The sequence below is a fragment of the Heliconius melpomene genome, chromosome 10 (assembly GCF_056956725.1).
Source record: "Heliconius melpomene rosina isolate 202511_hmr_F chromosome 10, ASM5695672v1, whole genome shotgun sequence".
NCBI lineage: Eukaryota > Metazoa > Arthropoda > Insecta > Lepidoptera > Nymphalidae > Heliconius > Heliconius melpomene.
Genome location: NC_140398.1, coordinates 16382474 through 16399978, shown reverse-complemented (window position 1 = coordinate 16399978; position 17505 = coordinate 16382474). Strand labels below are relative to the sequence as shown.

General features: G+C 30.5%; 3 protein-coding genes across 4 annotated transcripts in view; 2 read left to right on the top strand and 1 right to left on the bottom strand.

The window, feature by feature from the left end:
- Nucleotides 1–17505, bottom strand: part of Sdc (Syndecan) — a 213509-nt gene that overhangs the window by 91761 nt on the left and 104243 nt on the right. The gene's annotated exons all lie outside the window — the stretch shown is intronic.
- Nucleotides 8312–11656, top strand: LOC146535938 (lipase 3-like). The gene is made up of 6 exons (XM_085191117.1): nt 8312–8546; nt 9828–10032; nt 10192–10565; nt 10749–10874; nt 10963–11208; nt 11639–11656. Exons 1-6 carry the CDS (start codon nt 8451–8453, stop codon nt 11654–11656), a joined length of 1065 nt encoding a protein of 354 aa, XP_085047243.1. The 5' UTR covers nt 8312–8450.
- Nucleotides 14622–16667, top strand: LOC146535937 (lipase 3-like). The gene is made up of 5 exons (XM_085190863.1): nt 14622–14995; nt 15244–15451; nt 15538–15911; nt 16049–16168; nt 16253–16667. Exons 1-5 carry the CDS (start codon nt 14909–14911, stop codon nt 16628–16630), a joined length of 1167 nt encoding a protein of 388 aa, XP_085046989.1. The 5' UTR covers nt 14622–14908; the 3' UTR covers nt 16631–16667.

Genomic DNA, 17505 nt, shown 5'->3' with positions numbered 1-17505 from the left:
TTGTTAGTATAGGGATCAAATGACAATTACTCATTGTCCATAGTGAGAAATGAACCTACAACCGTTGCGTTTAAAGTTGGCTGTGTCGTTACGCCACGATGGCCTCAATTTAATAGTATTTTAAAAGTTTAAAAGATAAGACTAAAGTAGAGTTCAGTGATACTCTTAAGTAATCTATACTTGTGTTACGTTTCTAGTTAGCCATTTTCTCATTTTGAAGGTTAAAGAAAAGTCTGTTATTTGGTACTTTTAAGAATCAATTTAGGGAATTTACCCTGTGGTTCGATCGCTATTTAGAATTATACAAGCCTATGAATATCTACAATGATAAGAGAACAAAATATGCAACAATTGTATCAGAGATAATAAAGTAATTAATGAAAATTACACTTATTCTTTAGTGTTTACATACTTATATTCTAATATTTATTATTTTTATTTCCTCTCTCTGGTAACGAGGGAAAGCGTAGCTTTGACTTCCACACGCAATGCTCCCAGGATGCGATAGAAAGTGATGAACGAAAATGTTTAATAAGATATCCTATCCTATCCTCCTATATGTAGGATAAAGCGGGAAGCTAAAAATAGGATTAGGCTACACAACACATACTATCTCACATTTAAGAAAAAAACCACTTCATGTTTCACCGCCCAACTAATATAGACAGCAAGTGAAAAAGAGTGATTTTCCTCTATTCTTTCTCGCAAGATGTGAAAATAAGAAAACAAAATTAAACGAATAATTTGGGCCACATTTTCCATGATAATCTGAATGTATTATGTTAATTAATGCATTTTGTTATCTCCAAATATTTTCAGTGATTTTTTGCTAAAGCTATCTAGATAAAAAAGTAATTAATAAATGTCTGATTGTTATTTAATGTGACAACGATAAAATAAAATGTGGCTTTGTTATATTTATATTGAAATACGGCAAGTATACAATTTACCATGAAATCATGTAATTAGAAGCCGTCCGCGTCTTGGCGATATGACAGAGTATCGTACTTTTAATTCCCCTTTGGAGAAATTATTATTCTTAGCTTATGTTCATTTCTCGCCCTGGTAGACAGAGCGCAGCTTATGCTTCTGTTACATAACTCCCCATGTCTGTAAAATTAGACGGAAAGTAGGGAACGGAGTGTCTTAGACAGTAGAATCCCTCTGATTTCCTAGCTATGTGTTATACCTTACATACACTATCAAAAGGACACATAGAAGCAACAACAAAATAATTTACATATTTATGTACATAAAAGATAACCTGATAAGATATATAATAAAACATGCTATGATATAAAAAATAACAAACATTTTGACTTTAGTAAGTAATACAGATAGTATTTTATTAAAAACGAATTCGCAAGTTGAAGTACAATCAGTTGAACAGCGTTCCCAACAGGCGGGGCGTGACACTATATAACACCTGCTAGCCAGAGTTAGTAATTATTGTAGACTCTTCTACATCACGAACATGATAAACTAAATATATTTTTTTTCTTTTTGATTTTAAGAACAATGTTTCATAAAAGGACTAGTTGTAGCCTGAAACTTTGTTTGCAAGAATAGCAAAAAGTAAAATACAGTTTTCTTCCAGTAAATTTTCAAGTTTATTGTGGTAATTTCAAGAAATCTTCTCTTATTGCTCCCTAACACTAATAATTGACCCTATATGCCCAACTGCGTATGCGAACAGAGTAAAGCTGATAAAAAAATGTTTGTTTTCCCTTTTAAGCAAAATTTACTGCACTTTTTGAAATTTTATAGAATATTGACAAAGAGGTACAGAGGTATGGCGGTTGAACAATTTGCTGTCCAATCACAAACGCATAACCGCTCCTTGTCAATCAACCGCGTTTGCTGCTGCATTTTTCAAACATTTTCAGTAGATAACCTACCTGCTGGCTGTTGGTTAGCAGGATATGAATATCCAATTTTTACCTTAGTATTCTTAAATAGACGATCATTGATGTTTTCGGTTCTTACCTGAAAAATAAATGTTTATATTATTCAAGCACAAAAAAAAATACTTTATTTCTTCAACAGATTTTACACAAAAATAATTGTTACATAGAAAATACAAAATCAAATATAACTATTTCAGTGGCAAGTTGGAAGTGAAGTTCGCAAGGCTTAGCATTTGTGTGAGTGACCGGAAAAGGAAAGCCGGAAAAAATATCAATTTTATTACTAAGTATGAATAAAAATATAAGACATAAAAATATATCCTTGCTTTTTTTCATGATTGGCGGCCGACGTCACATATATGAACATCCACGTCTCACACTAATTCAAAGCGAAGAACTCGGGGTTTTTACAATTTGCCTCTCTTAAATATTAAAATCCTATAATAAATCTGCAATTTTCTTTATAGATACATTTCCTTCGATATAATTGCTTTTTGGAGAGTCGCCTAAAGGATTTTTGAACTGAAACTTTGTAGTAGGTACCCGCGTCTTCAACTTTTCCTGTTACTCACATAGCAACTTTATTTGTTTCATGTAGTACTTAGCGCCGGAGCCACCATTAAAAGTTTTAATTCATTTAGTAGGAAATGTTTTACAACGAATTTACCCAGCAAGGCCTAGGGTAAGGCACTTTCGGGCCTTATTTCTTCATTCGTTGTCGTTTTCGTCTGAAGGTTTCTCTCGTTTACATATCACTATTATCTGTGTTATTGAACTTAGTGACAAATTAGTTCCTTTAACAAAAAAATAAATCTGCTAACAGCATAAATAAATGGTAACAAGCACATAATAATTTCGACGTAGCTTATTGAGAACTTATGGCTTAGTGGTCGGAGTTTAAATCCCGCTACGTTAATAATTTATGTTTATTAAATAAGATTTTTCTTTCTTAAAACTAGAATAACATTTTAAAAATATTAAAAATAAAAACTACATCGTTCTTTCTCAACTTCAGGCTGTATTCTCCATTTACTTTTAAGTAAAACATTTTTTATGATATTTTACCTTAACTTATAAGCTACCGTTGTTGTGCAGTGTGCCTTGTATTTGTTTTTCCATAATATTCGTTGCTAAAGTTGAATAAATATACATAAAATATTAAATAATAATTTCTAGGTCTACATAACTTTGAAATTATTTTGACATTACTAATTTACGATGTATTAAAAAGGTTTGAGATAACATGAGATAAAATTATGCTTTTATAGTCTATAGGTATAAAAACTGAAATGAAGTCATATAAAAATTTTGATAATTTTTTATTATTTAATAGTTAATAAAAAAAGAATCAAAAGAAACCATTTCCATTTCAGTTTTATATTTAATCAGAGAGTGTAGATTAATACATTGCAAAAGAATCTAGATTAAATATGTGGTTAAATAAATTTGCTCTTTTTACTAATCTATATATATATATAGGTTCTCAAAGATTTTTTAGGTCAAAATGTGATTAATGTGAAAGAAAAGTGTGTTTTAAAAAATAAAATTAAGTAAAATAAAGATTATTTTACGAACTTGTGAAGGTAAGTAAACCACGTTAAAATATTTTGTTTGAAATAATTTTCTGAAAGTAAATAAAGAAGAACCGTCGATCAAATGTAAGACGTTGATTCAAAATTGGTTATAAAATGTAAATTACATTTTCGTAATTTTAATTTCGAAAATGCTTTGTGACAATGTCATTACTTTCGGTGTTAATAAAAAAAAGAAATTTAAAATCAGCTTCACGCTGTATTCCGCACAACGCAGAGGGAACCTGGTGTTAAGACACTCCGTTCTTTCCTCATAAACGGAGACAGATTATAGAATTAAGCCCGAAATATGATTAAATTAATGTTTGAAATCTTAAGTTATAAGCATTTGGTGGTTGCATTACTCTTTTATTGCTACCTGCTTTATCCGGTTCCTAAACAAAGAAATCTAATCTTAAAGTATTAAATTCTATGTTGTATTTATATACATAAACTAGCGGACGCGCGCAGCTTCGCTTTCGCAGTTCAATGAAATATATTTAAGAGTATCATTTTCATCATTTTTCATACAAACTTTGAACCCATGTTTCACCCCTTTAGGGTTAAAATTTTCCAAAATCCCTTCTTAGTGGAGTCCAGATTACGAAAGTAAACATCTATCCAAATTTTACGTTTCTACCCTCAGCGGTTACGGCTGTGCGTGCGTCTTACCTCAGTCAGTGAGGACAAGTCCTTTTATATATGGACCGTTTATTTTGAGAGTGGTGTAAGTCCATTTTCTTTTGTTTCGAGAAAATTAAAGATTAGTATGTCGATGATTATGCAATTTCATTTACCGACCGATTTTACGTTGTTCAAATAATGGGTTTTTTTTGAGAAATTTAACACGGACTAGTTATATATAAAAAAATTACATTAAATTAAGCATGAATTACGTAATAGCTCATTTTTCTCAAAAATGGACTTACACCACTTTCAAAATAAACGGTCCATATATAGATATATAGGAAACAATTTATCTGTATATGACATTTTGTACCTATTATTGTAATTATTTAATTATGGAAAGCAATTATCCGATAAGTGATAGATATTATATATGTACCTACTCGTAGATAGGCAAATATTAATGAACGTAGTAAATCGACATTTAAAAAAATACTTTCATTCTTCATTTTTCATTTTTATTTCATTCTTCATTCCTTGATTTATGGAGGATCAAATATTGCATTTGGTGTGATGTGTGTTCAATGGACAGGCAGCCTTAGACGCCTCACCTTAACCTTAAAACCTTAGGGGTATAAGCCGTATAGCCGAATAGCCGATAATGTTTTACAAAGAATAAATTACTGCTATTAAGTGAAAATCATTTCGTCCATTTAAACTAAAATTATAATGAAATGAAAACTCCTAGGTAGGTCAAGCTAATAACATTTAATTTCTATAGAATCAAATGACAAGTATGTCTTACAGAATACAAAAGAATGACGCAAACGGAACATAAATCTTTAAGTACTCCTTGTACAGATCTTGACAAAGTATCGTGATTTTTTTATCTTCCAAATTAACAAAAATGCTCAAAATCTAACTACTAGACTAATCAGAATAACATTGGTATTTTTACCAAACGAAAACCTAATTAAATACCTCTTCTTTTTCGAAGACGGTTAATACTTAATTGTTTTTAAACAAAATAACAAATACGTAGTTGAAATATGACGTCTTATCATGGCTGAAAAGTATAGTTCGACTTAACTGTTAAATACAATTCACATGATAATTTATTTATTGTGCTATAAATTATGGTATTATTTCCTTTTTTTAAAATTTGAAGTAATAGATATGGATAAATAAGTTCACGTTTCTTGAACAATATATTATAATTTTCTGAACTATATATTATAAATGCCGATAGTATACCACATATCGTAGTCACTGGCTATTGGCGTAGACAAATGGTCGTAAAATTGAAAGAACTGTTCTTAATTACTATAACGAGTAAACTTCGCAAAGCAATCTTAATTTTATAAGTTACGCAGTAACAGTAGCAAATAACTTAACAAAAGATTTAAATATAACGCAAGAAATGCAATGATGGTGTGGCTGGTTCAACTATCTGATACTGAATACGACTAAATAGATCAAAGTCCAGAAGTGTGATTTCCTTCATTGAAATACGATATCTATCATTTTACTACATAGAATATTATGCTAGCCTATCTTGAACCATGCCTTATTAAAAAGGCGAAATCATTTGCCTGGTCCAGATTGTCAAAATGCGACATAAGATTGCGCCAATCCACACACAATGTCTACCAATAAACAAATAAAAAAATGCAAGCCTAAGTGATATTAAAAATAAAGTATCTTATCATAGCGTTTTAAATAAGTGCAGATGAAATAAAAAGATAATCTTTCACCTTTTAATTCTGCCACTATTTTCTATCGTCGCAATCGATAACATATCGAGCAAGTGTTAAAGATTATTTTTTAAATGTAAAAAACATAATACCGGACGTTTTAGTTGCCTGATAACATTATCAGCAGATAAATTAAACGATTAATCTTATTTCATTATTCATGGGGTATAATGATCTATTTCAATATTACTACCAGTTAATATGTAGCATTAAAAATATTTTTTATAATTCTAATAATGTTACATTCTATTTTTATTAATTCCTTATTTTCTTCTATTCTTATGGCCTATTATTGTGTAGAGATCAACTTAAGGCAATAGTTTGCAAATTTAGATTTTATGGGGCCTCCTCTTTGGACCGCAAGATGATGTACGTCAGATGAATTTATGGGATATAAGGAGGAGGAGTTTCTTCTCAATATCCTATAATTCTATTTCATGCTCTCAATTTCCCTTCAAATTCACACTAAAATTCATTTTTTATTTCCCAAAATTTACCTATATCTTCTCTCATTATACAACAATTTTTTTCTCCACTGATTATCAAATAGATTATAAAGTAATCTATTTTACTTAATGTTTAATTTTACTTGCAAATATATTATCTTTTAAATATATGCAAATTTTTATAAAGTAATCGCATATTTTTGATAAACAATCTTAAGCATGGGTATACTTATGTACGTATTTGTATTAATTATAAAATCATGCATCATGCATCAATTATATATTTATCAGTAGATTATACACCTATTTATAATTAATAATGTAGTAAACAACAAAAAATAAACTAATTAGTTAAATTCACTACCAATGTATAAATATTAACTTTTTGTTAAACTTAATGCCTTATTTCTTTTTCATTCTCCACAGAAAGAACCTAGTGTTCAATAAGTATTTTTTATTATTATTTCGTGATAACCTCGGACCGTAGTTTGGTAGATAAATAACTTATATTCCTACAACAACATATACTTTTATTATCCAAGAAGAACTCCAGGTGGTTAGAGCTCCAGAATGAAGAACCTTCTAACAATACGCGCCGTTTTAAGTAATACTGCCTTCTGTACAAAGTTCTTGATCCAATAGTTAAGCGATGATAGCCAAGACTTTTTACCACTAACGCCCAATATTAATAATGTATCTCCTATCTCCAGTTAACGTCTATCTCGTACTGTCCGACATGTCTGTCCAATCACTAACCTGCATGCCCACCTCCATCTCTGTCTATTTCAATCTATGGTTGCAATTTTTGGATTAGGATTGGTTATTAACATTGGGCGTAAATCGTTACCTGAAATCACTATTCGCAAAGTTATAGTCAGATTGCCATTTCATGAGGCCGTAATCTCATGGGTTAAGTCCAAATATTTAGATTATTTTTCTTTTTCTGCCTTCACATGATTTTTACCATGAGGGATAGCAATATCAACAATCACAGCACGGCGTGCCACTCGGTCTACTAGCACTATATCAGGTCCATTGGCAACAATATACCTGTCAGTAATAATAGACCGCTCCCAGAAGAGCAAAGCACAGCTATTTTCAAGAACGGCGAAGGGACTGTACCAATAGTAGTACAAGTATTATTAATGTCCTTCAAAGTTATATGCGACCACACGACGTTATAATTTGCCAAAAATGTATTTATAAAACAATTTTATATTACAAACAAAGCCGCTTAATCGAGTATTATAAATAAAGAGATTTAGGTTTGTCTCAAATATATTATGGGATTAGAAGTACTTGATAAATAAGATAAATCGCCGGGTATAAAACTTCAGAAAATTCTAATACTTGTTCATTTCCGTGAATGATAGTTTAGCGGATATACTGTTATGTAAAGGTGATTTTAATAAAACATTTATATAATTTTGTTTGATTATATATTGTTCCCTTTTTTGTCAATACTGTATAAGTAGCTTTGCGTTTAATGGCGATAGTAAAATTAATTACTCATAGGAGAAATTTCAACATTTATTGTAAGATATAATCGACTGTACTCGCTAGCGCGTGATCTTCATGAGAAAGTAGACGAGATGCATAGGATTTTTACTTTACAAAAAACAAAGGTCATGACAATGTATACTCATATGTTTAAACATCTCATTGTTACGTGGACACCAGTTTATTTTGTCAACAAAAACTTCAAGCAAGCCACATTTCATAGACATAATGGAAATTTATAACTCATTTAACAAACAAAATCACGAAAATGTTTAATTTCTAATAGGCATATACATATGTATATCTATCTGGTAGAAAAATACTATGCGGAAATATTAGATTAGTAACATTTTAACAACTATCGAATTATAGATAAGTATTGATAATAGAGGTTCCATATATAGATGCGAGGCACAGAAATATGAACAGATCAGTTTTAACAATAGATTCTAACAAACATATATATTAGCAAATTAAGGCAAATCTAAAAAGATAACCATAATTAGCTGGTGTGTGTGTTCGTGAAAAAAATACGATTTCTACGTCAACACACATTGCAAAAGTGTTTTGTAATTATCTCTAGATAATGATAATTAACAGATTATAAATACACGAACTTGTAAGAAAAAGTTGTCATTTGTCATCATGTTGGGAATAATTTCGATAGTGACCATATTAGTTGGTGCCCAGGCGTTTCCTCTTTCAGATTGGGAGGAAAATCAATTAATTTTAAAGGATATCGTAAGTACAAAGTTAAAGTCCAGATTTTTAAAATTGTTAAACGTACTAGGGAAAAATAAATAATTATTTGTTAAAAATTATAATATTAGGCAATTAGCCGAAATGAACATATTCAAAAATACTTATTAAGTTTTGTATAGGTACATATATTAAGTACCTTCAAATAACGTTATTAAATTTATGTATAAAAATATAAAATTTCAATTTCTTTAATTTAATTAACAAGTTTAAATTAGTTTCTGTTTTAGTACTTCTTTTAATGTTATTTTTATTTTTTTGATAAAAAAAAATTTGTAACAACCTATCACTAACCTGCCCTGAGGGTCAGCGTGAACGATATAACAAGATTATACACCCTCATATAATTTAACCTTCGGCACACGCTCATTTTAGCATCTCATAATCAAAGACAGGAACTTATTTTTTCCAAGATGGATTTGCATACCACGTCTACCAACCCCCTACCACTCGTACAACAAATCAAACGAGTCCAAACTTTATAGAGTTGTGTCGCTTAACTACCGAATTCCTATGACTGCGCTACACTAGTGATGTTTAATTTATATCATAATATAAAATTCATATTTCTGAACGGTTATTAATTTTGTTTTCTTAAAATATTATATATAATAAATAACTGTTTGTTTTAATCTAGCAATAGTAATAGTCCTGTTTTAATTTTTGCATCGGCTTTTTAACTTTGTATTTACCATTTGTAAACTATTTAGATTACCGATTCTCAAAATATTTTTAAAATATCCCATATTGCTTTCATGCTTTCATGTCTTTAATTATAAAAATATAATTATTATACATACTATTAGTATTAAAAATGGTAATCCTTTAATCTGTTTATCAGAAAGTCTTAATATCGAACGTATAATCGCGAGACAAATTGTTTACGATTAGGTAATCTAAAAGATTAAAATGATTACTATTAAACATCATATAAAATTATTACATGTATCTCAACTAGCTACTGAAATTATTAAGGTGATAAGAAATGTATTTGTACTTATATATATATTTGATTATTTATTTAAATACATAAGAAACCTCAATAACGAATTAAGTGATAATAATAACGAATAAAATGATATAAAGTGTGCTAAATAAAATTTACAATTAATATATGACTAAGTTTTCAATTAATTAAAAACAATGAACGAAATTTCAAATGTGATGTCATGAAATTGTTATTTTTATACAAAGTTTTTCTATATCATTAAAATATGAGAAGTTGAAATTTGAATAAATTTATTTTTTATTTTTAACTTTCAGGAGCAAAGAATATCTCATGATGGATACTACTCCGAGTCCCACCACGTAATAACAAGCGATGGATATATCCTAGAAATTAATAGGATTCCGTTTGGTCGCTTTGAGCCCCAAAATTCTTCAGTTTCTAAGCCGGTCGTCTTTTTGATGCATGGCATGCAGAACTCCGGTTTATCCTTCATTGCTTTAGGACCGGAAACAGGCATTGGTAAGTTGTCAGTGAAAAAAAGCAATGAAGTAATGATTTGAAACAAAATAAAATAAGTCGCTAAATAACTTATTAAGGAGTATCCTAAAGAAGAAAAAGATATTTTTTAATTTTTCATACAAAAGCAAATAATAAAAAAAAACTATTTTTCTATTTTAGCCTACAACCTTGCTGACAGCGGATACGATGTCTGGATCGGAAACGCAAGAGGCGTTATAAACTCTCGAAATCACATCTCCTTAAATCCCGATGATCGTAAAGATAGAAGAGCCTTCTTCGACTACACTTTCCACGATATTGGGACAAAAGATCTTCCCACCATGATTGACTACGTCTTGCATTATACTAATAGACAGCAGCTACATTATATTGGACATTCTCAAGGAGGAACCGCCTTCTTGGTACTGAATTCAATGATGCCGTGGTATAACAGTAAAATAACTTCAGCTCATCTTCTTGCTGGCGTAGGTTATCAAAGTCACTTTCCGGACAATATTATAAAATTGGCAGCTCAACGAACCAACGATTTATATGTAAGTATTAATATTATAACTTTGCAGTTAAGTTTTCCACTTACTGCCTAATTCAAGACATTGTATATTGCGGAAAACTTAATGACCGAAGACCGAAAAAAACCATAATGAAATAAGTGTCGGAATGGCGGAATAATTATGGCTTGTATGTGAATATTATTAGACCATGTTTTTGCATTTCAGAAATATGCCGTCACTTTTGGCTTGATAGAAATTATGGGACCTAATTGGATTAGCCCCAATCCTGAAGATTGCCTTATAGAAAAGAATCGTGACGCTTGTGATCTTCTTGCCATAAGAGACTTCTTGGTAAGTTTTGTATTGTTATTATTCTAGTATATGTAGTATTGGTAATGTAATGTGTAGACATTTAACTAAACTTATTGTATGTTTTTAGGGCGACATTGCTGCTTTATGGGATGTGTTAGGCGGCGCTTCCATCAAACAATATGCTCACTACGGACAAAATATAAAAGACAAATCATTTAGACAATGGGACTATGGTCTTTTGGGTAACTTAATAGCATACAGGAGGCCTACACCACCCCCATATAACTTAAGAAGTATCACTGCGGATGTCACTATGCACTACAGTCTTAATGACGTTTTTCTAGATCAATTAGATGTGCTGACCATGGCGTTTGTAATGCCCAATACTCGTGCTCGTAGAGTACGACGCAGATCGTTCACACATACCGATTTCATTGGCTCAAGAGATTCGAAGGAACTAGTTACTGATTTTATTATTGAACAATTAAATAAATATAAACGATGATTATAAGAATTAGTTTATTAATGTTTGTATACAGAAACTTACATATGTAGATGGTATAATTATTATCGTCGAATAATTGTGAAACATATGTAGATTGGGAATCAAACAGATTTGGAAATGATAAATAATGAAGTGATGGAAATATATATCTAGATTATTTATTTATAATTATTGATAGTATTTAGACAATTCTAGAATAGAATAATCTGGAAACAATGAAAGTCTTTTTATATAAAGAATAAAAATATTATTAGCATCAGATGTATTTTTTATTCATATGGTACCTTTTTTCTTTTAGAAATTGATTATGGGATGAAGAAAACAATAGTAGCTCTAGAATTTAGAACGAAGATTAAATAAAAATATGGTAACATTTTAACGAATACATAAGCTTACATAATAATATTTCAGATAATAAGAACTTGCTCAAACTATTGGTAATTTTAATCAAAATTGCGATTTTCAAGAAAAATAATAATATACAGAATATCGCCTATTCAATATTTTAAATCAATTTACATTTTTATCGGTACCGAATACCGATATAAAGTAAGATTTAGTAAAGCATATTTGAGTGGCCTTATCAACCATTTTTTTTTGTTTATTGAGCGGAGAGCGACATTGTTTTATTTTCTTTTGCGACATTGATTTTTATTGTATGACGTAACGAAATTCATAAATCCGTCCAGTTTAATTGTTATTTATGTTCTAACAGATCAAATGTATACCATTAAAAACTTAAAAAATATATATTATCACTTTCATTCTTAAGTGACTTGCTCTACTTGTATGAAAATGCTTGTAGCCGTTATCAGGGACATTAAGAGGATAAATACGGACATTTATTTAAACGCATAGACCCTAATGAAGGAAGTGTTAATGAGAAGTTGTTTTATCTGAATGATGTTATCAATGTTTATTTAGCTTCACGTTATATACCTAGGTATACCTATCTAGATCTCTCTTTTGCCTCCTCCATTGTCATCAATCTTTTTCTTTTACGTGACCTCTTCTTCCAGTTTCATCGGTACTGTGCTACTGAGATCAATCATCTTCCCTTATCTCTCTTATGTTATGAATGTCTTAATACATTTTGAAGAAATATGAAATAGCAAACGTCCATGTCCAGCGTGTATGAAAACGGTTGATGATGATGTCGATTATTTTTTAGTTTTACGCTGTACCTCGCACTTCACAAGGTAGGCAGAGGGAACAACACAATACATACTTATATCGATGGTGTTAAACTACGCATTTCTGTTGAGGAAAAATAACCAAAATCGGAGACTAGCTTTTTTTTACTTGTCAGCTTGGCGTGGATTGCCCTATATATGAAAATAATTTGGGAAATCATAAAGTCTAAAAAAAAAATAGCAAACGTTAACTCGTATATAATAAGAGAATTAACAATAAACTACTAAAATGTACAATTTATTCATTTACAAAACCAAAATAAAAATGTCTAGAAACATAATACTGGCCGTGCTTAGTCGCACAAAGAATGTTATTATTATATAAACAAAGCCATATAAATAACACCAATTTGAAATCAATTCACATTCAGTAATTTTTAAGAACTCATAAGAGCCGTGAAAACGATATTGATAAATATTTTAAATATAAATTAATATTCTCACTTATTTTACTTTAATTTATATCTAGATGAAACAATTACATTAAATATATTGCAACTGACATAAATAGAAACTATTTACTCGATAAATCACGATTTTTGCATGAGCCAGTGACCGTGAAATATACATACCAACACTAACACGTTAGTCATTTTACTTCCTGTAGGCATAAATGTAAAGTTATCAGTAAGCTATCATGAAAAAGATTTTGTGAAATTGCTGTATTTTTATCTAATCTCTATTGACGAGCCTATTGTAAACCTGTCTAGAGCTAGGAGTTAGGTTGTGAAACCTATCGTAATTTTTATTGTAAATAAACATTGGAAAATAATCACTGCTTTAGAATGTCACTGTCAATGGCGGTGCTGTCGCGTCATGATGGTATATACGAGTATCTTCTTCTTTTTCTTCTGTTCTCGTATTTGTCTAATATGTTTTTATTTATAGTAAAAGGAGGCTGAAATGATTACTCACAATCTTAGGTCCAAATGCAATGAGATGAAAATTGTGTTCTTTAATAGATTCAAATTCATCAGTTTCATTCCTGAAAATTGTGTAGCTGTGACATATGAGAGCACAATTACTAGAGTTATAATAAAAGTTATGTTATGATATTTTGTTCAATTCTTATCAACAATTATTCTTTATGAATGGTTTTTTTTTTGTTTTTTTAGTTTCTTGCTGTATTCCACACATAGGGAATGAAAACTAGTGTATAGACACTCTGTTCCCAATAAAACATATCTGTTCCCCACTTTCCGCCGAATTCTCCAGACATTGCGTATACAGTGAACTCAACGTGGTTTCAGTGGTAACCAAACCCGCAACCGTCGCGTTGTAGGTAGCACGCTTGATTCCCTGCGCCACGACGGTTCAAATATATATTTTTTTCAAATTTTTTCTATATTTTGTAATGTAATTATATTAAATTTGATTTAACATTATTTGATTAAGATACGCATCCACAACACTACTTTTAATCAGACATATTTTAAAGTTGAACAGTTTATTTTATTAACACGAATATCAAAACTGTAACAAATGGTATTAAACTGATATTAGATTATCTGTAGACTAGTTCTATTAAACAAGAACTTTGCTTAACCGATAGCACTATTTGCAGAATTTAATGAACTCTACTATCATGAGCTAGGTTGAATGAATAGTTATTTCGTTTCCCACTTTCCGCTTAATTTTTGAGACATTATTAAGATTAAGTGGCGAAACTTAACGCCCTGTTATGAAAGCAATTAAATGAAGAAAATAAAACAAATCATTGCCACGAGGAATCAACACAGTTGAACTGTCACATTCACAGTAAGACGCCATCACATTGCGCTGACGGCTTCCCAAAAACTTTAAAACAAAAAATATCAACATACATTATAAATATACAAATATTATTAAAACACTATATTCTCCACTCATACTCGGCTCATATATCAAATGAGATTTTATTTATAGACTCATTAAAATATGTTTAATATTTTTTGAGAAATAATAAACTCGTATATTGTGTGAATAATAATATATTTATTATAAAAGTATCCTTTCAGAGTAACTGAATTGATTTTCGTCAAAATTAAACATCAGTCACGTCATCGTCATCGGTAACACACCTATGTACAAATTTCTTATGTCTTTTTATTTAAAAAAAAACCGTCTTATATAATGTATATGTACATTGTTGGCAAATGCGTAGACACTAAAAGTACTGAAATGAGTCACCGATAAAGAAAATTAATAATCGAATAGGACAATTAAATTGTTTAGACCTGCTATAAAGAATAAATCTTCGCAAAAGTATAGCCGATTAAGAGTAACCAAAGGTACATAGATAACAAGGTGAACTTGGTTTACTACATTAGAGATAATATTAATAGTCATTATAAATACAGAAGGGGATTGGACTCTTCGCCATTTACTTAAGCATCATGTTACGAATACTTTATTTAGTGTCTCTTATTAGTGTCCAAGTCTTTAGTGACGAAATTCGTCCTTTGGCGAAGCATGTAGATACTGTAAGTAACTTTATTACTATTTTAATTAGTACTATGATAGTATGATCTAGGCCGCCCTGTAGTGAGAGTTGAGAGTCATTAATTCTCAAAAACTTAAAACCCTTGGCATCCTTCGACTGCTATGTAAATCTATATATTGAAATGTCAAATGATATATTACTGTAATTTGGCCATTCATTCCCATCAAAAATATTCGTAAGTGGTATGGTATTCGCAGAATAATTAAATCACTTTATTTTGTTATTCAGGAAGAAAGAATAGCTAAGGATGGCTTCTATTCCGAAGCACATAAAGTATTGACAAGTGACGGGTATATTTTAGAGATAAATAGAATTCCATTTCGCCGCAATGAAAATGAAGACTCTGCGAGAAAGTCTAAACCTGTTGTGTTTTTGATGCACGGTTTGCAAGCTTCTGCTTATTCTTATTTCATGAAAGGTCCTGATAACAGCATAGGTAAGTTTATACCGGTCATATTGTATCTGTTATAATATGCCAGCCAAGAGGTACCAAAAAACTTTACAAGATCATTTTCTTTGTAGCTTATCTTATGGCTGACAGCGGTTACGATGTTTGGATGGGCAATGCGAGAGGCGTCCTCAATTCACGTAACCACATTTCCTTAGATCCGGACAATCCTTCAGAAAAGTTTGATTTCTTCGACTACACGTTTGAAGATATTGGTATGAAAGATCTACCGGCAATGATTGATTATATTTTGGATTTCACCGGAAAATCTCAGCTTCACTACGTTGGACATTCCCAGGGTGGAACTGCTTTCCTTGTCTTAAGCTCTATGCTGCCCGAATATAACCAAAAAATAGCAACAGCTCATTTACTTGCTGGTGTAGGCTATCAAGAACATTTTCCTAATTCACTAATACGTGTAGTTGCTTCTGGTACACAACTTATATTTGTAAGTCTAAACACATAAAATAGTTAAATAATATTTTGTATAACTTCGAAAAAAATCTAATGTCTGATTTTTCCTATAGAACAATAGATTTAGTTTGATTCAATGTTATTATAACATTATTAAATACATTCTTTCAGGAATTTGCACTTAGAATGGGTCTAATTGAAGTTTTGGGTCCTGTATCTAATATTCCCCATTTTGGAGATTGTCAGACAAACTTTGAAGCATGTGGGCTTTTAAGCGTTACAAACGTTATGGTAATATTTTGACCTTCATATTAAGACTTGATTAATGTAACCTTAGTTTTATATTATACTTACGTGGAACGTATTTTGTTCTAGGATGATATAAATGGAGATTATGAAGTAATAGGTGGAGCTTCTCTTAAGCAATTTGCTCATTATGGACAAAACATCAAGGACAAATCATTCAGAAGATGGTTCTACAATCCAATTACTAACTTAATGAAATACGGAAGTATCTCACCGCCGGATTATGATTTAAGCAAGATAACTGCAAATGTCATTATGCACTATACGATTAGTGACGAGCTCCTGGATGAGAGAGATGTACTGGCTATGGCAGAAGTTATGCCCAATTGCAAAGTTCGTAAAGTAGCGCGTGATTCTTTCTCTCATAACGATTTCGTTGTAGCTTCCGACGCTAAGGAATTGGTAACAGACTACATAATCGAAGACCTGAACCAATACGATATTTAAAAACGGAAAACATATGGACAGTAATTTTTGATATTCCCTAATTAATAACTAAAAGACTTATGGACTTAATTTATGATTACTAAATAATACTTATTAAATTGCAAAAATTCAATAAATTAAGAGTTTTCACCATTTTAATTTCCTTTTTTTTCATATAAATCTTTTATTTATTAAGAGTTCATTTATTTGAATAGGCTCAAAATAAATAAAAAAATTAAGACTTTAAAATTAATTAAATAAAAAATATTTATATGAACGGTGAAAAACGGCAACACATTCAAAAGAGGTTAAAATAGCTTTGCCGATGTATCGCATTTTCCGATTAATATGAAATGTTTATACAATTAACTGAAGGCTAATTCTATATCCTATTATCTTATAAAACAAAGTCGCTTTTCGTGTCTGTCTGAACTTTCTAACTCTTCTTCTTCTAAACCACTCAACGGATTTTGATGCGGTTTTCACCATTAGGTCGAGTATTTCTCAGGGAAGGTTTATATATAGTTTATTATTTGTACATTCTTATGTAAATTAACATAAATACGATAAATGTGTATAAAGTCCTACCCGATGAGACACTTTCGCGCATGCGCTGCCTTAATGGTAAGTACTACATGAAAATAATTACTTACATTTAATTGTTGACACATCCCGCCGTTGACACATCAGCTGTATATTACTCAAGTTTCACTTATCCCTTACTCTCAGCATATAAATAAGTATATTAGTTACATTGGCCATTTAATGTAGATCAAAACTGTCTTTTACTGTTTTTCATTTTAATAAGTACTTTAGAAGTTGTTACAATATCAAAAAATCCTTGCTGCAAAACGGCTCGCCACTCGCCATGCGCCCCGCGACGTTTTGCTTATACA

Bases quoted from the DNA above. Each gene is read 5' to 3' on its own strand.
- LOC146535938 (XM_085191117.1), top strand. From the start codon at position 8,451: ATGTTGGGAATAATTTCGATAGTGACCATATTAGTTGGTGCCCAGGCG. The intron at 10,566-10,748 runs GTAAGTATTAAT...TTTGCATTTCAG, and splicing joins AACGAACCAACGATTTATAT to AAATATGCCGTCACTTTTGG. The intron at 10,875-10,962 runs GTAAGTTTTGTA...GTATGTTTTTAG, and splicing joins TTGCCATAAGAGACTTCTTG to GGCGACATTGCTGCTTTATG.
- LOC146535937 (XM_085190863.1), top strand. From the start codon at position 14,909: ATGTTACGAATACTTTATTTAGTGTCTCTTATTAGTGTCCAAGTCTTT. The intron at 14,996-15,243 runs GTAAGTAACTTT...TTTGTTATTCAG, and splicing joins TGGCGAAGCATGTAGATACT to GAAGAAAGAATAGCTAAGGA. The intron at 15,452-15,537 runs GTAAGTTTATAC...TTTTCTTTGTAG, and splicing joins AGGTCCTGATAACAGCATAG to CTTATCTTATGGCTGACAGC.